Raw genomic sequence first — 20,830 nt, 5'->3', positions numbered from 1 at the left:
CCAGCCTCCACAGCCTTCTTTGGTAGAGAATTCCAGAGGTTGACCACCCCCTGAGTGAAGAAATTTTCCCTCATCTCAGTCCTAAATGGCCTGCTTCGTATCCTGAGACTGTGGCCCCGGTTCTAGACTCCCCAATCAGGGGAAACATCCTCCCTGCATCTAGTCTGTCTAGCACTGTTAGAATTTTATACGTTTCAATCAGATCCCCTCTCATTCTTCGAAACTCTAGTGAATATAGGCCCAGTCAAAGCAATTTCTCCTCATATGACAGTCCTGCCATCCCCAGAATCAGCCTAGTGAACCTTCACTGCACTCCCTCTATGGCAAGTATATCCTTTCTTAGGTAGGGAGACCAAAACTGCATGCAGTGCTCCAGTTGTGGTCCCACCAAGGCCTTGTATAACTGGAGTAAGACATCCCTACTTCTGAACTCAAATCCTATTGCACTGAAGGCCAACATACCTTTTGCCTTCCTAATTGCTTGCTGCACCTACCTTCTATGACAGCACCTTCCAAGAAAACATGGGAGCACCACTACCACTAAGTTCCTACACCATCCTGACTTGGAGTTATGTTCCTTTACTGTCACTGAGTCAAAATCTTAGAACTCCCTTTTTTACAGCACTGTTGGATGTGACAAAAACTGCAGTGGTTGAAGAAGATGGCTCACCATCTTCTCGAGGGTAATTAGGAAAGGGCAATAAATGCTGGTCTTGCCAGTGGACACCCACATCCAATTAATGAAAAAAAAATGTGAATTGTAATATTGCCCACCAGCATGATTCTTTATGAATGAACCTCCAACCATCACTTCACATGCCATGAACCAAAAACAGCGAGCCAAATTGCAATAAGAACATAACATAAAAAATAGGAGAAGGAGTAGGCCATTCTGCCTCTCAATCCTGCTCCGCCATTCAATAAGATCATGGCTGATCTGCCCCAAGCCTCAAATCCTCTTTCGTGCCAGCTCATCATAGCCCTCAATTCCCCGATTTTTCAAAAATCTATCTACCTCCTCTTTAAATACTTTCAGTGGTCTAGCCTCCACAATTCTCGGGTAGAGAATTCCAGACATTCACTACCCTCTGGGAGAAGAAATTCCTTCGCATCTCAGTGTTACATCAGTGTCCCCTTATTCTGTAACTATGTACCCTAGTTCGAGATTCCCCCACTAGTGGAAACATCACCTCAACATCTACGCTGTCAAGCCCCCTCAGAATCTTGCATGTTTCAATACGATCACCCCTAATTCTTCTAAGCTGTAATGAATAAAGGCCTAACCTGTTTAGCCGTTCTTGATAAGTCAACCCCTTCATCCCAGGAATCAGCCGAGTGAATTTTTTTGGAACTGCTTGCAATGCTAATGTATCCTTTCTTAAATACGGGGACCAAAACTGTACACAGTGCTCCAGGTGCGGCCTCACCAACACCCTGTACAGTTGTAACAAGACTTCCCTAGTTTTTAACTCCAACCCCTTAGCAATATAAGCCAAAATTCCATTTGCCTTCTTAATTACTTGCTGCATCTTGCTGTTTCATGCACAAGAACACCCAGATCCTGCCATGCAGCACTTTTTTGGAGTCTATCTACATTTAAATAATAGTCTGCCTTTTGATGCTTCCCAGCAAAGTGCATGACCCTCACTTTTCTGCATTAAATTCCATCTGCCAGGTTTTTGCCCACTCGCTCAACCTGTCTATATCCCCTTGCAGATTCCTTATGTCCTCATCACTACATGCCTTCCCACCTATTTTTGTATCATCATCAAATTTGGACGCATTACACTCTGCCGCCTCCTATCTATATTAATGACTTTTAAATAATTGAGGCCCTAGGACTGATCTTTGTGGCACTCCACTGGTTACGTCTTTCCAACCTGAAAAATACCCATTAATCCAGACTCTCTGTCCTCTGTGCGTTAACCAATGCTCAATCCATACTAATACGTTACTCCCAATACCCTGAGCTCTTATCTTGTGTAATAACCTTTTATGTAACACCTTATCGAATGCCTTCTGGAAATCCACTACATCTATCGGTTCCCCTTTAACAACTCTGCTTGTTATATCCTCAAAGAACTCGAGCAAATTTGTCAAACATTATTTCCCTTTCACAAAACCAAGTTGACTTTGTTTGATTGCGTTAAGCTTTTCTAAATGTCCTGCTATATCTTCGTTAATAATGGGCTCCAGGATTTTCCCAACGATAGATGCTAGGCTGACTGGCCTACGGTTTCCTGCTTTTTGTCTCCCTCCCTTCTTGAACAGAGGCATCACATTAGTGATTTTCCAATCCACTGGGACTCTCCCGGAATCCAGTGAGTTCTGGAATATTTCGACCAATGCCTCCGTATCTCTGCAGCCACTTCCTTTAAAACCCTTGGATGCAGGCCATCAGGTCCTGGTGACTTGTCTGCCTTTAGTCCCATTAATTTGTCAAATACTTTGTCCCTCGGGATAGAGACTGTTACAAGATCTTTCCTCCCATTAGCTCCTTGCTTATCTGATATCTTTGGGATGTTTATAGGTCCTCCACCATGAAGACCAATGCAAAATATTGGTTTAAATTATCTGCCATTTCTCTGTTCCCTGTTATCAATTCTCCAGTCGCATCATCCAAGGGTCCCATGCTCACTTTAGCTACTCTCTTTCTTTTTATATACCCATAAAAGCTCTTGCTGTTTGTTTTATATTTCTTTCCAGTTTACTTTCAGAATCAATTTTCTCCCTCTTTATTAGCTTTTTAGTCATATGCTGCTGGTTCCTAAAAAATTCCCAATCCTCTGGTCTAGTTTTCGCCACTTTGTATGCCTGAGTTTTTGATTGGATACTCTCCTTGACCGCCTTTATTAACCACAGGTGGTTCATCCTTTTCATCGAGTCCTGCTTTTTGACCGGGATAAATTTTTGCTGAGCGTTATGAAACATCTGCTTAAATGTCTGCCACTGCTCATCCACTGACCTACCCTTTAGTCTATTTTGCCAATCTGCTTTAGACAACTCTTTCTTCATACTTCTGTAATTGCCCTTGTTTAAGTTTAGGGCACTGGTTTCAGACCTGAGTTGCTCACCCTCAAACTGAATTTGAAATTCTACCATGTTGTGATTGCTACCCCCTCGAGGATCCTTAACTCCAATATCTCTTATTAATCCTACCTCATTACACATTATTAGATCAAAATTAGCCTGTTCCCAGGTAGGTTCTGCAAATTATTGCTTTAAGAAACAGTCCCTGATGCACTCTACAATCAGCTTCCAGGTGAGCCACCTTTGGGAGTACAGGCGCAGGCACAAGAGGCACAGGGCCAAGAGGTAGTCCAAAGTGGGAGGGGCTGCAGAAGACCCCACTATCCTGCTGCCAGGATATACAGGCAGCGAAGCAGTTACCTCAATATGTCTGAGGTGCAGTGCCGAAGGAGGCTCCGACTGTCAAGGGAGACAGTCAGCTATATCTGTCAGATGATTGGGCCTGAGATCTCTCCTAACTGTGTGGGCGGACACCCCATGCCAGGAGCTCTGAAGGTCACAGTTGCCCTCAACTTCTATGCCTCTGGCTCCTTCCAGGGTTCAGTGGGTGATCTTTGCGGTGTCTCCTAATCAGCTGTCCACACTTGTAAGAAGCAGGTTACAGACGCTCTGTTCAGGCGTGCATTGACCTTCATCCACTTCCACTGGGACCAGGCAAGCCCAGACACAGCGAGCCAGAGGCTTTGTGGCCATTGCTGGCTTCCCCTGTTTCCAGGGTGCTATAGACTGTACACATGTGGCCATCAAGACGCCAGCAGGTGAGCCCGGTGCCTTCATCAACAGGAAGAGCTTCCACTCCATGAACGTACAGATAGTGTGTGATCACAGGATGCTGATTCTACAAGTCTGTGCAAGGTACCCAGGCAGCTCCCACGACACCTACATCCTCAGACACTCCCAGGTGCCGGGGCTCTTCAGTGCTCCAGCCCGGCTGGATGGATGGCTGCTGGGTGACAAGGGCTATCCCTTCAGAAGGTGGCTCATGATACCTCTCTGCCATCCAAGAACAGACGCTGAGCAGCATTACAATAGGAGCCACGGCACCACAAGGGCTGTGGTGGAGCGAGCTATCAGTCTTCTCAAGATGCACATCCAATGCCTGGACCACTCAGGGAGAGACTCCAGTATCCCCCAGATCGTGTGTCATTGATAATGGTTGCATGCAGCGCTCTCCACAACCTTGAGCTGGAAAGGGGGACGCAATGGATGATGAAGACGTCAATGCATTATCTGTGGCTGCACATGATGAGTCCAGCACTGATTCTGAGGATGAGTATGCACAGGTAATGCTGAGGGGGTAGACGCTGACTACACCAAGGAGGCAGGGAAACCCGGGAGGCTTTAATTCAATGAACCATCAGCTAACTCAACACAAATGGATCAGCAGGACCAGCCTTGCCTGGCATATCCATACTCGACACTTAAGTGAAAAATCTGCCGGGTCATCAGCAGGAACTAAGGGCCTTGTACAAAAATTTGAATGTCTAAACAAACACTCAAGACAGTTTTCTTAAACATACACATGCAGAACAAACAAGCCACCCTCAGTTATGGTCACACATCTGAATTTAAATTTTCAAATCAGATGTTCTCCCAATTGTAAAACATTACTGGAAACAAGCAAAAAGAAATTCTAAGGACCTAATCTTGGGCCAACACAAAAGCACCAATGATAAACCCGTGGTGTGCCTAATGTGCCTTACGTTTCCGTTTGCGGGTGCTAAGTCTTGGTGCTGCCCCATCGCTCGAAGTGGCATCTGAGGCTGCCTGCTGACTCTGCTGCCCTGTTGGCCTTGATGACCTTGGCGGACGTCCTCTGGCCCGTGGAACCTGTGCTGGGCCAGCCTGGGAGGGACCTGCCAGTTCCACAGCTGGCGTCTCCCCAGTCGTCGCAGCCTCATTGGATGATACAGTCACTGGGAGAGAGGCGAAGGAGCTGGTGCCCTCATCCGGAGTGCTGTGAGAGGAGTCAGCAGATACGACATTGCACCTACTCCGTCGATGTGAGGTCGCCTTGGACCTCCCTGCTCACTTTGGATGGATGGGCAACAAGCTGGGATGTTTGATGCCCAGACCATCTCCCACATTAGCACTGACCAGCTGAGGTCAATGCCGTTGTGAGGGCTTGCAAGTTCGAGCACAACCCCAGGAAGACCTGATTGTTCTCCTGGAGACCACCTCTCCACAAGAGACCACTCTCTCCATGGAGGAAGCATGATGCCCAGCTATGACGATCATTGCATCAGTGATGCTCCGCGTGGACTCCTCCACCACAGACATCATCTATCACACCCAGATGCTCCCGCACACCCGCCCGCATTTCCTGCAGCTGCTGCATCGCAGCCAACTCCAGAGGCACATCATCAGGCACCGACTGAGCGTGTGTCTGGTCCCCTGCAGTCCTCTGCTGGCGCCATCGGCACTCTCTGTCTTTGCCAGCTCCTCCAGCAAATATGAATGCCCTCTCCACTGTGCCCCGGGACACTAGCCAATGTTCCAATGCCCACTGAGGTGCTAGTGTCTGCACTGGTGCCTGTCTTGCAGAAATGGTGTGATGCAGGTGACACTTGAGGGCCCTCAGGTGTGAGAGGGGGCATCTGCAGCTCCTCCTCCTGGCCGTGCTCTGATGATGCTGAAAGGAGCAACAAGGACAGTGGATCAGTTAGTGTGCACACAGTGACACACTTCATCCCTTTCCCCTGGCTCATTATGTGCTCAACCTTCCGGAACCAATGGACATGAACATTAGTAGGGTGATAATTAGTGAGGAGGATAGCCTTACATTGCAGGAGGATATAGGCAGGCTGGTCAGTTAGGCTGGTGAATGCCAAATGGAATTTATTGTGGATAAGTTTGAGGTGATGCACTTGGGCAGGACATACAAGGCACGGTTATACACGATGAACGGTAGGACTGTGGGAAGTAACGAGGATCAGAGAGACCTTGGTGTGCATGTCGACTGGTCCCTTAAGGTAGTGGGACAGGTACATAAGGTGTTTAAGAAGGCATATGGCATACTTGTCTTTATTAGCCGAGGCATAGAGTATAGGAGCAGGGAGGTAATGTTCAAACTGTAGAAAATGCTGCTTAGGCCACAGCTACAGTACTGCATGCAGTTCTGAAATGTGCTTTTTGGGAGGGATGTGATTGGAGTAGAGAGAATTCAGAGGACGCTTACCGGGATGTTGCCTGGCCTGGAGAGTTTTAGTTATGAGGAGAGATTGGATAGACTGGGGTTATTTCCCCTGGAGCAGAGGAGATTGAGAGGGGACATGATCGAGATGTATAAACTTATGAGGGGCATAGATAGGGTAGACAGAAAGGCGGAGGGATCAGTAACCAGAGAGCATAGATTTAGGGTAAGGGACAGGAAGTTTACAGGGGATGTGATGAGCAACATTTGCACACAGAGGGTAGGTGGAATCTGGAACTCACTGCCTGAAAGGGTGGTGGAGACAGAAACCTTCATAACATGTAATAAGTATTTGGATGTGCACTTGCAATGCCATGGCATACAAGGGTATGGGCCTAGTGCTGGAAAATGGGATTAGAATAGTTAGGTACTTGTTTGACCCGTGCATCCTCGATGGGCCGAAGGGGCTTTTTCTGTGCTGCACATCTCTGACTCTATCACTCTGTGACTGAGCAATGTTGCAACAAAAACAAATTTAACAATCATCAGTGCTATGGATGTTGGGAACATTGCAGATCTCACTGGCCTCAGATACCTGGCCAAGCCACCTCAGCCTCACTGACACCAGTTGACCTGGGTGCATGCTGCCTCTCCAACTCAAGGGCCTCCTGCTTGAAGAGGCTTAAGATGAGGCCGCCTCCAGTCCTCACACACTTCGAGGGATTATAAGCATTCTTCTCCTGAGAAAGAGTGAACACCATTCATTATGGCAAATTGTACATGGACTCTACACGTGCACCCTAACCACAAAGAACAAAGAAACGTACAACACAGGAACAGGCCCTTCGGCCCTCCAAGCCTGCGTCAACCATATTGCCCATCAACTAAAACATTTTGTGCTTCCGGGGTCCGTATCCCTCTATTCCCATCCTATTCATGTATTTGTCAAGCTGCCTCTTAAACACCACTATCGTACCTGCTTCCACCACCACCTCTGGCAGCGAATTCCGGACACTCACTACCCTCTGCATAAAAAATTTGCCCCGCACATCTCCTCTATAGTTTTCTCCTCTCACCTTAAATCTATGTCCCCTAGTAATTGACTCTTCCACCCTGGGAAAAAGCTTCTGACTATCTACTCTGTATCAGGCCTCCAGTGCCTCCTCTCCCTGCTACTGCAGATCGCTCACACAAAGGTAATATGCCTGCTCCCAACACCCCCCCCCCCCCCCCCCCCCCCCCCCCACCCTCCCCCAACGGTCCCTTGGACACATGCTGCGTACATCACTTTAGGAACCACACAGTAATTGCTCCCATAACAAAGATGCGCAACTACATGCAGCATCGAGGGCAGCAGTTGGCTCTTTGCCACGACACCTTAAGGCTCCCCTTCCATCATCTCAACACCCTGACTAGGACATGTGCTGGAGTTCTGAGTATGTGCCCAGCTGCATCTTCTGCAGGTTGCCCCCAGACTACTTATGTGCGACTAAGAGCAACAAATGGTGCGAGGAAGAACTCATCTCATGAACCACTCAAGCTGATCTAAGCTTGGGCACTATCTGCTTGCCCACCCAGCGAAGGAAAAAACGCCCTACATGTTTCAATGCAGCCACAACAGTAAGACTTGTGGCCGGGGGGTGGGGGGCCTCAAAAGCTAAGGCTACCTGCTGGGTTAAAGGCCCAGTGGCAACATGGTACTCACCCTGCCAGAGCACAACAAGTCATTGAAGCTCTTACGGCACTGGATCCAGGTGCACGGCTCACCACCTCTGCCACCTCCTCCCAGGCACGTTTGATCATGTGGGGGGGCCTCCTCCTCCCATCCTGGGGGACCAACACCTCCCGCCGAGGAGGGCAGCAAGACATTCATCTGAAAAACGGGGGGCGCATTGGCCTCCCGCTGACTTACCCTGCAGCCTGCCCTGCTCCTGTGGCAGACCGTGCAGTCTGGCCTGCTCCTCTGCCCTTCCCTCCAGCCTGGCCTGCTCAGCCAACCCCCTGTGGTGCGCCCTCGAACTGGCTATTGTCACTTGCCGACTGGAGGCTGCCAGGCCTCCTTTTAAACAGACTGCCGGGACACCATTGGACCTGGTGGTCTGTGCACGCCCGCACACTCCCACCATTCACGGGAGCTGGCAAATACGCTGGGCGCGCCCTAATTGGCCCTCCTGCATAAAATGGCGGTGCGGGTCCAATCACGAGTGGCGATCGGGTCCGTGCCCGCACCCGCTCTCCCCCCCCCCCGTCCCCCCCCGTCCCCGTGCCACAACAGAAAATTCTGCCCAACATGTTGTGATGACTTTTGACCCGGAGCAGTAATGTAAGGAAAATTTATATTTTTTTTAATGTCTAAAGAATCTGTAATTTTTTATAAAAATGTTTGAAAAGAACTTTTTAAGAGTTTGCAGCAATTGTATAGGGATCAATTGTTCCTTTCTTGGATAATAAATACTGGTCCACATGACCTGGCGACTCTTGACATGAAGTGCATTGAGATATGGGCACCATGTGGCCAGACACAAAGGAGAGCTACAGGCAGAGGAGCTTGAGGGTAAAGGCCCTGATGCAGACACAAAGAGAACACAAAGACAGAAAGATGAAACACACCGAATTCTTGTGAGGAGGGGAAGAAACCAACCACTCAGGAAGAGGTCAGTTTTGTTTGGCAGCAAACAAGATAGAAGCTCTTATAGGCAAAGTGTGAGCTGGCTAAAAAGTTGCTTCAACCTGGAAAGTGTGAATAGATTGAAGATGCTAAAGACTTGGGTGTATTCCCAGAAGTTGCCAAACCAGGAAACAGGGTGTTTATAGTTGATCACTTGAAAAGGAACTCTGTAAAGCTACACCATCAGGACTGTCATGACCTAAGGGAGAGAACATTTGTAGAGGTGTTCCTTGCTGATGGTAATTGTACCCATGAAACTTGAAGGTAAACCTGTTGTTGGATACGACTCCTGATCTATCCTGCGTGATTAAATAGCAGCATATTTTGGAAGTGTGTAGCTACATAGTGCCATACGTGCTGAAGGTGAATGCTTGTGGTTGTGTAAAATGTATCTTTGTTGTATCAACTATTTAAAAGCAAAATTTACCTTTATATTTGAAGTATCATTTGCCTGTTAATTCATGTTAACTTGCATTGGTTCTGATTTGTGTTAAAGTTACAAAAATGAAATCTTGGTAATTTCTTCATTTGGGGGTCATTTGGTTATTTTGGTTTACGGTTCCCCTACATGGATCATAACAATGTCAATAACCAGAAGTGCTGTGCATACCACTGTTGTTTGTGAAAGCATTGAAGGAAACTCAGATTGAAACTGCAAATTAATGGATTAAACTCTACTTCTGTGGGATGCCCTTTGTTGTGCTTGTAGGAATTTTTCACTTTCTTACACTCGCCAACCAGTGTTTTGCGTTTTATGATCATGGCCACTGGCAACTGGGGTGAATATACAGAGTACCTCTAGTCAGCCCACAAGTATAACCCTGAACTCTGGCAACTTGTCACATTAATTCTCTGTTCCTTTCCCACTCTGACTCTCTGTTCTCAGCCTTCCCTGAAACTCCAAAGAAGCTTGAGGATGGTATCTCATTGGCATTTTGCGGCCCAACGTGGATTGGAATTGTTCAGCCCCTCTGGCCGAATCTTCCTGTCCTGCCGACGTGAATGGAGATTTCAATGGCTCGCTGGCCCTGCATCAGAGTGGGTGGAGGGGGTTTGGAGAGCAGGGGTGGAAAACTCCAGCCATGGAGTTCAGCAATTCCAGATTGGAATTATTGTTCCCACTTTTTTGGACAGCAGGAAGTGTTAATGATTGTGCTATTTACAGCTCCCCTAGATCCATCTTTTGGTGTCCAATTCTTGTTCTCTTTCAACTTGCACCATCATCCTTTTTATCATTTTAGTCACTCCTACCTTCTATCCTTTCACAGCCTCCCCCTTTTGTTCCTTTTCCCTCCTCCTCCCCCGCACCACCTCTGGACTTCCTTAGACTTTATTTTGTTCATTCATGGGGTGTGGGTTTCACTGGCTGGGCCAGCATTCATTGCCAATCCCTTAGTTGCCCTTGAGAAGGTGGTGGTGAGCTGTCTTTTTGAGCCGCTGCAGTCCATGTGGTGTAGATACATCCACAGTGCTGTTAGGAAGGGAATTAATGTCTTCCAATTCCAAACAAAAGACTGCCAACCTGAAATATTAACTATGTTTCTCTCTCTACAGACTCTGCCTAAGTATTTCCAGAATTTCCTGTTCATATTGTACATATAAGAATTGGACTTGTCCATCATCACTGATTTAACTAAATATAAATAACAGACTGATACTTGGGCAAGATTTTTTTTATATGTGCCGGGCATGGAACCTTTAATGATATCCTGGAGGTTGCTGTAAGCATATTAAATCTTGTGGAAGTTATAGTTTGTCTTCCATAATCTTTTCACTGCTTAGATATGAAGAGACTTAAAAGCATTTTGTCTCCCTCACAGTTGTGTTTTATGATGTATGTTTGTATTTTTCAGGATGATGCGTGTTTAGTACCTGTTGGTGACCCAAAGGCTGCCAGTGCCCCAGAGCCCAAAGTTGAAATAAATACTGTGACCAGTTCTCTTACAATGCAAGAGTACTTTGCCAATAGGATGGCTCAACTGAAAAAGCCTAAAGCAGTGCATGAGATCCATCAAACCAGCGCTGCTCAGGAACTTGAAGGAGATGATTTGATTTCATCCAAAGAAGCAAAAACTAAATCCAAAAAGAAGAAAAAACGCAGCAGAAGTGATGCTGAAAGGATTTGTAACTTTGACCAACTGTCCATACCCACAAAGCAAGCTACAAGTGAAGGTGATGTAGAGGTAAATAATGGTCTGACAGAAGAGAGCCCAATTAAGGAAAATTATCAGACTAAAAAGAAGTCAAAAAAAAGCAGAACAAAACATTCAGTGTCACTCAATCAGAAGATTTGTCCTTTAGAAGTTGAATCAGAAGAGGTTCAAGTTGAACAGTACTCAGCAGTAAATGAGTTATCAGAGGAGCAAAATGAGCAGGATTGGGAAGAGGATAAGAAGAAACAAAAGAAGATTAAGAAGAAGGCAACACCCATGGGTGAAGATGAGGTTTCTCAAGCCTGTCGTTCAATAGAAAGGAGGAGGAAAAAGAAAGAAAAGAAATAGAAGATTTGGGGCTTGCAGAAATTGTTGTCCCACATTTCTTATTGTAAGCCATCCAAATGAATTATTTTACTAATTGTAAAGCAAATTGTACTTAAATTGTTCCTCTACATTTTATATATATTAAGGGTGGAGTGGTCTTACATCTGCTATTGTAACTAAACTTAAGCAGCAAGATTGATAATGGGGATGAAATAGTTAAAGTAAGGAAAGTGATTAAAAGCATGTTACAACCATTTTCTTTTACATACACAAAATAAAAGGAGTAAATATATTTTTTAGGTATTGAAAACAGAACATGCACTAAATATTTACATACAGTTTAATATTTCAGAACCGGTTAATATTTTTAACTATTGTTCCATATACTTAGACCAAGATGAAGAACATACATTTTTGAAACAGGAGGAGGTCATTCGGTCCAACAAGTCTCTCCCAGTTTAATTTGTTTTAAAACCTATTCAACTACATTCTTACTATATTGCTTAATTTTTTCCTTTCAGAAACATATTTGCCTTGTAAGTAATAAAGGTGTTAGATTACCTGACTTTGTCAGGGAATCTTATCTGCCAGAAGTATAAAGCAGAATCTCAGGTAGCACACCATTTTCTGATGTTTACTTTAAATGGTATTGAAATTTCTGACTTAAGTTCCTGACAGGTGAGGCTCCCAGGTGAAAGAGCAAAGTTAGAAAATTAACTATTATATTCATTCTACTTATTTCAATGACCTTCCCTGGTAACTTAATCTAGGTCATACTATTTATTTCAATCTTTTACTCCTCAATTTCTCCTTTTTAAACAAGTTTTGGCCACCCCCACTAGAGCTGTACCTTGAGTGCCCTACCATCCATTCTTAATTAGCACATTCGTTTAGATAATATCACCAAAATCAACATCTCTGTGTTCTTTTGTTCTTTTGTTGGTGACATCTTTTGATTATCTGCTCCTATCACTGCTTGCTTGTCCCTACAACCAGCCCAGCACCCCCAACTTCTCTCCCCCCACCCCCCACCCCCCACCTTAAACCAGCTTATATTTCACCCCTTTCCTAAGATTCACTCAGTTCTGTTGAAGGGTCATGAGGACTCGAAACGTCAACTCTTTTCTTCGCCGCCGATGCTGCCAGACCTGCTGAGTTTTTCCAGGTAATTCTGTTTTTGTTTTGGATTTCCAGCATCCGCAGATTTTTGTTTTTATAATTTGGTATTCACCACATTGAACCTTTCAACCAAATCGATTCTCAGTCCCCTTCATAATCTTGAAATCTTTCATTGGATCACCTCAAAATCACTTTTTCAAAGACTCAGCTCCTTTAACCTTTTTAAGACGAATGTTCTGTTAATCTGTTTTTACCCTAAATGGTATTGAAGTTAATGTAATATTTTCTGTATTTGAAGAAGTGAAGTCAAACTGCTAGTGATGGTAGCAGTACAATAATTAATTTTTATTTGTAGGCATTTCATTGTTTCCCAAGCTTACGTATGCTCTGTTGACAGAGAAGTAGATTTGGTTGGAGCAGAGGAGTTCTTCTGGAGTATGGGTTGAAGAAATGTAATCCTGTGACACAACAAACCCATATTGGTGTGTAATTATAATTTAACATTTTTGCCTATACAGTTTATATTATAAACTCGGACATGGAAATTTACAATGGAAAAAATTTGTGCCAACATGTGAAAGAACTTGATAACTGGCAGTGTGCTATTGTGACAGAACGCACACTCAAATGGAAGAATTTTTGTTTGTCCAGATTTTTCAGTCAGTGATGAAGGGGTGGCACTCCTCGCTGACTCCGAAGAAAGTTTCCCATAAAGATTTAGCAGGTCTGTGGCCTCGATTTCCCTTATTACTGAGTCAGTTTCATTCTAGCGTCATCTGCAGGAGCATTTTTGCCATCCAGTAACAGTGAAGACATCAAACAGGTTGTGCAACTAATAAAACCGAACATTTCTCTCAGCAAACCAGGAAGAAAATAGTCCAGAGCAAAGTACTGTGGATGCTGGAAATTTGATATGAAGACAAAAAATGCTGGAAATACTCAGCATTTGTGGAGATAGAGTTAATGTTTTGGGTCAAAAGCACGAATTAGCATTCACTTTTTAAGCATTTTATAGTGAGTGAAATAAAGATTGTGACATACACAAGGGATTACGGTAGAAATTGAAAAATAAACTTTGAAAATATTTTTTCATTTTAAAAATCCATGAAACTTTTTTCATGGAATGGAAGGAATAATACTCCAGATTTCTAAAATTAGATTCTTTCAAAGCCGGAGAGGTTGTTTATAAGTAATGACATAGTATGCTGTTAAAGACTCGGTTAAACCTCCTTCAACAAGGCTTTACTATTTCAATGGTTTTTACAATGAGAATACTGAGTAAAAAGTTAAAGTTCATTTCAGATCACTAACTTGTTTGTATCTGTGAAAACTGCAACAGCACACCCTGTGGAGGAGCATGGAACCATTGACAGCACCTTCTGAATTTCCATGTTTAACTGTGGATGTGCAGATGCTGGAAGTTGCTGTCAGTTTTGCATAGTAGTGGTGCAAATGATAACAGTTTTGCTGTTGTTACAATCACAAATTCCAGGCCAATAATGGATAGATATGTTTGAGAAAGAAAAGGCCATTCCTTTCAATGGATCTTGTACAGTTTATAACAAAACAAAAACAGAATTACCTGGAAAAACTCAGCAGGTCTGGCAGCATCGGCGGAGAAGAAAAGAGTTTATGTTTCGAGTCCTCATGACCCTTCAACAGAACTGAACAGTTTATGTTGCTTTGCCTATCCCTAATTTATACCAATTGCAATAGATGACTAACCATTGCCAAAACCCGTGAAAGGGATTGCAAGTTTATATTTTGGTGGACTGCACCTCTCAGACAATTTGATAGTCAAATCTGCATCCAAGCCTGGCATTGATCCAGTGGAGAGCGGGTTCATCCAGATTTCAAACCCTGGCATATGCCCAGGTAGCTGATTTCATCTCCGATTTATCCAAGAACTTGGGCGCACAGAAACCATGTCATTTTATGACATGTTTAATCCTATTTGCCCACCTTCGCTTCTGTAACCTTTGCCCTCTTTAAATGTTTCTCCATCTCTTTTATAAAGAGATTTCACTGATACAAAATGAACTACTTTGGAGAAAACATTATTTTCTAACCCAGCCTTGCATTAGACTTCCAGATTTTGTACTTTTGCTTGCATCTGAACATGAAGTTAAGAATTAGCTTTCTGTCTTGTTCAGAGGCATTTTTATTTGCTGATCTATCATTTTGTGGCATTGCTTACAAAACATGAAAATTGTAATTCCCATAAACAAATAGCTATACCTGAAAAATGATAGTTCATTGAGTCAATCAAAAACATTAAGTTTAAAAACCAAAATGTACCAGTGGATAGGCAACAATACAGATGCCACAGGGAAAATTAAGCATTTCAATTAAAATCATAGAATCCTACAGCACAGAAAGAGGCCATTCTGCTTGTCATGCCTGTGCTGCCTATTTGAAAGAGCCATCCAGATAACCCCACTCCCCAGTTTTTTCCCCATAACTTCTGCACATAGCCCTCTTTAAGTACATATCCAGTCGCCCGATTCATGTGGAGTCCGATTCCACCATACTTTCAGGTAATGTGTTTCAGGTCCAATCATATGTGTGAAGAAATTTCTCATTTCTCCTCAAGTTCTTTTGCCAATTATTTTAATCTCCTGGTTACCAACTCATTCGCCAAAGGAAATATATACCTACTTGCTCCATCAAAACCCCTCTTAATTTTGAATACCTACACTAGGTGTGGTGACCAGAATTGCACACAATATTCCTGAGGCCTAACCAGTGATTTGTGAAGGTTTAGCATGATTTCCTTGTTTTTGTATTCAGTGCCCCTGTTTGCAAAGCCAAGTATTCCATAAGCTTTCTGAACTGCTTTATCAATTTGCCCTGCCACCTCCAAGGATTTAGATGAATTAATTTTTATACTAAAATCCCCTGACGACAGAAAAATAAGTTGTTTAGCAAACTGAAGAGGATTCACAGAATCACACAGTGCAGAAGAAGCCCTTTGGCCCATCAGGTCTGCACCGACAGGTGAGAAACACCTGACCTACCTACCTAATCCCATTTACCAGCACTTGGCCCATAGCCTTGAATGTTATGACATGCCAAGTGCTCACCCAGGTACTTTTTAAAGGATGTGAGGCAACCCGCCCCCACCACCCTCCCAGGCAGCACATTTCAGACTGTCACCACCTTCTGGGTAAAAAATGTTTTTCCTCACATCCCCCCTAAACCTCCTGCCCCTCACCTTGAACTTGTGTCTTCAGAAAGGCAAAAACCAGTGGAATGAGCTGATGTGGCAGCTACTGATTAATGGGGATAATTTTGGAGAAAAAATTGAAGTATGCATTTAATGGCAAAAAAACTGTGATTCAAATATATAATTTTGCAAGTGAGTACAGGCAAATGAATTCATAAAATAGAGAAGTTTTAACAAATTGGGGTAGAAAGATTTAATGGTGCTTTTTAAAACTGAATATTATTTCTTCTTCTGATTGTTGAATTTGTGATTAGGTATAATCAATTTTAATCAGTAAGAGTGAAGAGAAATTACTTTATGCAGAGGGTTGTTAAAGCACGGAACACAGGGAGTAGCTATGAGGAACTTAGATAAATAATGGCAGAGACCTGCAAAACAGTTGGACTTATTGAAATCCCCATCCCATGCTATTCCTTATGTCCCCATGCAGTACCCATCCCAATCCTTTTATCACTCTCATATCATTGCCATTCCACCCCCTTCTCACCTCTTCTTCCTACACAATCTTCACCCCCATTCTGCCCTTTCCTCCAAGCTATCCCATCCTTCATTTCATAGCTCCAATCCTGGGCTGTTGCCCTCTACCACCTCCCCCCCCACCTCCAACCAGTATCTCCCCATGCCACCTTCACCCCTTTCCACGCTATCAACCCCCACCCATGCCGTCCTTCCCCATGCCTCCCACTCACTAATCCTTCCAGCTAGGGCAACTTTGTTGATGGCTCCTTTTATCTTTTGCTTTTTTTTTCTTTCCACCAAACCGCTTCTGCCCCTGCCATAGCTACCATTCATTGACAGCCACATGTGCCTCACATTCTCCAGTCCTCCATGTGCCCCACAACCCTCTGTTTGCACCAGGCTGCACCCACCAAATCAACCCAACAACCAATTAGAACAGTACAACAGATTTTAAAAAGTGCATGTTATTATAGATTAGAAGCAGAACAAGAAATAAAACTATAGGAGAGCATGAGTCAGTGGGATTAGTTCTGGACTATTTTTTATTCGTTCACGGGATGTGGGCTTCGCTGGCTGGGACAGTATTTATTGCCTATCCCTAGTTGTCCTTGAGAAGGTGGTGGTGAGCTGCCTTCTTGAACCGCTGCAGTCCATGTGGTGTAGGTACACCCTCAGTGCTGTTAGGGAGGGAGTTATAGGATTTTATCCCAGCAACAGTAAAGGAACCGTGATATATTTCCAAGTCAGGATGGTGAGTGACTTGGAGAGGAGCTTCCAGATGGTGGTGTTCCCATCTATCTGCTACCCTTGTCCTTCTCCATGGTAGTGGTCGTGGGTTTGGAAGGTGATGTCAAAGGGACCTTGGTGAATTCTTGCTTTAATGAAGAGTGGGTACAGACTTAGTCAACAAATGTTCTCCTTCTGTACAGGAAATCTATGGCTCTTTCAGGTACAGAGGTGTCCACACTAGAAAGTTATCAGCAAAAAAAAACAATAGTACATGTGATGACATCCACTGAAAAGTGAAACAGGCCGATCATGCATTTCTTGAGTTCATTTTGTACAGGTTTGCATAATAAAAATAATCATTTAATAGTGACAGTATGTAACTTTAATGAAAGATCTTATCCTACTCGCTACTTGTAGCTTAAGAACCCACTTATTGATGATTTAATTGTCTTCACTTATAAAGAGACTCTCACAACAAGCTATTCATTATTGCAATTTATTAAGTTTGCAAGTTAAGTACTTCCCAACTGTCCAATCAGTTGGGCCAGAAACATATGAAGAGGTAGCCTGTAACACCACTGCAAGTTCACAGGTTGAATGCTAGATTCTGAGCTAGAGAGTGAGTGCTATGACTCCAGCAAAGTGCAAATCTTCACAGATTCTGCACATGTTTGCACTTTTGGGGTGAGTTCTGATAGACACAGGGTATTAAAGTGATTTGCAAAAGAAGCAAATGTGATGTGAGGAAAAACTTCACACAGCGAGTGGTTCGAGTCCAGAATGCACTGCCTGGAAGTGTGGTGGAGGCAGATTCAATCAAGGCATTCAAGAGGGTATTAGATGGTTATTTGAATAGAAACAATGTGCAAGGGTAGGGGGAAAAAGCAGGAGAATGGCACTAAGTCATAGTGCTAATTCAGAAAGCCGGTGCAGACATGATGGGCTGAATGGCTCCTGCACCTTAACAGTTCTGTGATATTAGCGTGTGCCCGCTGTGAATGGCCATCAAAAGCATGCAGAGCAGGGAGATCACGCCAATCAACATGTAACATCAGTAGTGTAGTTTTGGAACTCAAGGCTCCACCTAATGCCTTCTGTTAGCTTTGCACAGTTGAATACACTTTCAGCAGTAGGAAGATCCCCATACCAGTGCTATTTAATGGGATCAATAACTATTTGAAAAGCTAGTTTCAGTAACGCTGACCATGAAGCCATTGTCGATTGTCATAAAAACCCATCTGGTTCACTAATGTCCTTTAGGGAAGGGAATCTGCTGTCCTTACCTGGCCTGGTGTAAATGTGACCCGAGATCCACAGCAATGTAATTGACTCTGTTTAGCCTCTGGTGTGGCAAGCAAGACACTCAGTTCAAGGACAATAAGTGATGGGCAACAAATGCTGGCTGTGGCAGTGATGCCCACGTTCAATAAAAGAGTAAAAACTTGGAAAAACTCAGCAGATCTGACAGCATCTGCGGAGAGGAACACAGTTAACGTTTCGAGTCCGTATGACTCTTCAACAGAACTAAGAAAAAATAGAAAAGAGATGAAATATAAGCTGATTTGGGGGGGGGGGGGGAGCGGTGGAACAGGTAGAGCTGGAAAGAGAGCCAGTGATCGGTGGAGATAACCAAAAGATGTAGAAGATGTAGACAAAAGGACAAAGAGGTGTTGAAGGTGATGATATTATCTAAGGAATGTGCTAATGGTGACATTAAGGGTAGAAAGGACGAGCAAGATACAGATAGCCCTAGTGGGGGTGGGGTGGCGGGAAGGGATCGAAATAGGCTAAAAGGTAGAGATAAAACAATGGATGCAAATACATTTAAAAATAATGGAAATAAGTGGGAAAAGAAAAATCTATATAAATTATTGGAAAAAAGGGGGGGATCGGAAAGGGGGTGGGGATGGAGGAGAGTGTTCATGATCTAAAATTGTTGAACTCAATATTCAGTCTGGAAGCTGTAAAGTGCCTAATTGGAAGATGAGGTGCTGTTCCTCCAGTTTGCGTTGAGTTTCATTGGAACAATGCAGCAGGCCAAGGACAGACATGTGGGCATGAGAGCAGGGTGGAGTGTTGAAATGGCAAGCAACAGGGAGGTCTGGGTCATGCTTGCGGACTGACCAAAGGTGTTCCACAAAGCGGTCACCCAGTCTGCATTTAGTCTCTCCATCCTGGTCCACTCCTCCATCATTCCCTACACCTCAAACCCCTCCCACAGCACCTTCCCACGCAACCAGAAAAGGTGCAACACCTGCCCCTTTACTTCCCCTCTCCTCACTGTCCAAGGGCCCAAACAATTCTTTCAAGTGAAGCAGCATTTCACTTGCACTTCCGTCAATTTAGTCTATTGCATTCGCTGCTCCCAATGCGGTTTCCTCTACATTGGAGACTAAACGCAGACTGGGTGACCGCTTTGTGGAACACCTTTGGTCAGTCCGCAAGCATGACCCAGACCTCCCTGTGGCTTGCCATTTCAACACTCCACCCTGCTCTCATGCCCACATGTCCGTCCTTGGCCTGCTGCATTGTTCCAGTGAAACTCAACGCAAACTGGAGGAACAGCACCTCATCTTCTGAATAGACACGTTACAGCCTTCCGGATTAAATATTGTGTTCAACAATTTTAGATCATGAACTCTCTCCTCCATCCCCACCCCCTTTCTGATACCCCCTTTTTTCCAATAATTTATATAGATTTTTCTTTTCCCAGCTATTTCCATTATTTTTAAATGTATTTCCATCCATTGTTTTATCTCTACCCTTTAGCCTATTTCAATCCCTTCCCCCCACCCCACCCCCACTAGGGCTATCTGTACCTTGCTCGTCCTGCTTTCTACCCTTAATGCCACCGAAACCAGCTTATATTTCACCTCTTTTCTATTTTTCTTTAATTCTGTTGAAGAGTCATATAGACTCGAAACATTAACTGTGTTCCTCTCTGCAGATGCTGTCAGACCTGCTGAGTTTTTCCAGGTATTTTTGTTTTTGTTTTGGATTTCCAGCATCCACAGTTTTTTGCTTTTAAATAAAAACACTTACTGGTTAGTTGATTTCTTCTGGCTTTTGCTTCTGTTCCACAAGTGTTTGGTATTTTATTTCAAGTTGCAAAAGTCTGCAGGGATTGGAGTGGCAGATGGTGAAGGACTTTTTTTGCTGACTTCAAAGTTTCTACACACCAGTTGTTTCCTGACTTGGGTACACCACTAGGTACACCAGTTATTCCCCTTGGAAGTGGCATGATTTGGAGAAGGAATAAGAGGCCACATAGGTAGGACTAATTCTTGTCCAGTTGCGACACATTCCCTCACCACTGTTCCATGAAGGCTCTGGCTCAAGAGTTAAAGACCTTCAGATCTTCAGGGCTGCATGACACTGAGATATTGGAAGGCATACGAGGTGATGTTTCATCACTTGGAATACACAGTCACAATCGACAGAATTTGTTAGGCTGTGTCACAACTTCTACAGAATAGGATAAACTGCTTGTCATTATTGTACTTAATGTTAAGGCTAGTCAATTTAGAGAAGTCAATGTGCAGAGTGCAGCAGTTATGTTCATTCAGGGCCAGTTTTGCATGTTGTGCACTGGAACCACCAGCATTTTGTTTGGAGCAAGGCCTGGGACTGGTTATTCTTTGTGAAAGTAGTTAGTCATTGAACTGGTGGAATCCCTTTCGGCTCCAATGTAGGGCAGAATTGATGTGTAGCACCCATAAACCAATGTGCATACAGTCAACGTCAATCTGCACCATAAGGAAGCATGCGATCCTAGTGAAGCTACATGCTTGCTCCACCTGCTTCTCTCTGGTAAAAGAAAATGAAACAAAATTAGTGCTCAATGAATAGAGAGTCAGTGACTTCCCTTACAAAATAGGGGATGGCAAACTGTCAGATGTTACAAATATCTCCAGCTCCAATCTGGAAGAAGCCGGATGCATAAGAGTTCATGGCCACAGGCACCTCCACAGCCACTGGCAATGCAC

The 20,830-nt window shown here is 44.1% G+C and overlaps 1 protein-coding gene across 2 annotated transcripts in view; it reads left to right on the top strand.

Annotated features, from left to right (window-relative positions):
* The window catches only part of pinx1 (PIN2 (TERF1) interacting telomerase inhibitor 1), a 128,339-nt gene extending 116,093 nt beyond the window's left edge, over positions 1-12,246 (top strand). For both annotated transcript variants that reach the window (XM_041187817.1, XM_041187818.1), the window contains one exon: positions 10,685-12,246. In XM_041187817.1, the coding sequence (XP_041043751.1) occupies positions 10,685-11,332 (648 nt within the window). In that variant the 3' untranslated portion in view covers positions 11,333-12,246. The remainder of the gene's footprint in view (positions 1-10,684) is intronic.
* The last annotated feature ends 8,584 nt before the right edge of the window (positions 12,247-20,830 follow it).

This window comes from Carcharodon carcharias, chromosome 5 (assembly GCF_017639515.1).
Source record: "Carcharodon carcharias isolate sCarCar2 chromosome 5, sCarCar2.pri, whole genome shotgun sequence".
Lineage (NCBI taxonomy): Eukaryota > Metazoa > Chordata > Chondrichthyes > Lamniformes > Lamnidae > Carcharodon > Carcharodon carcharias.
Note: the sequence above shows the minus strand (reverse complement) of the source record. Positions and strands in the feature narration are given on the sequence as shown.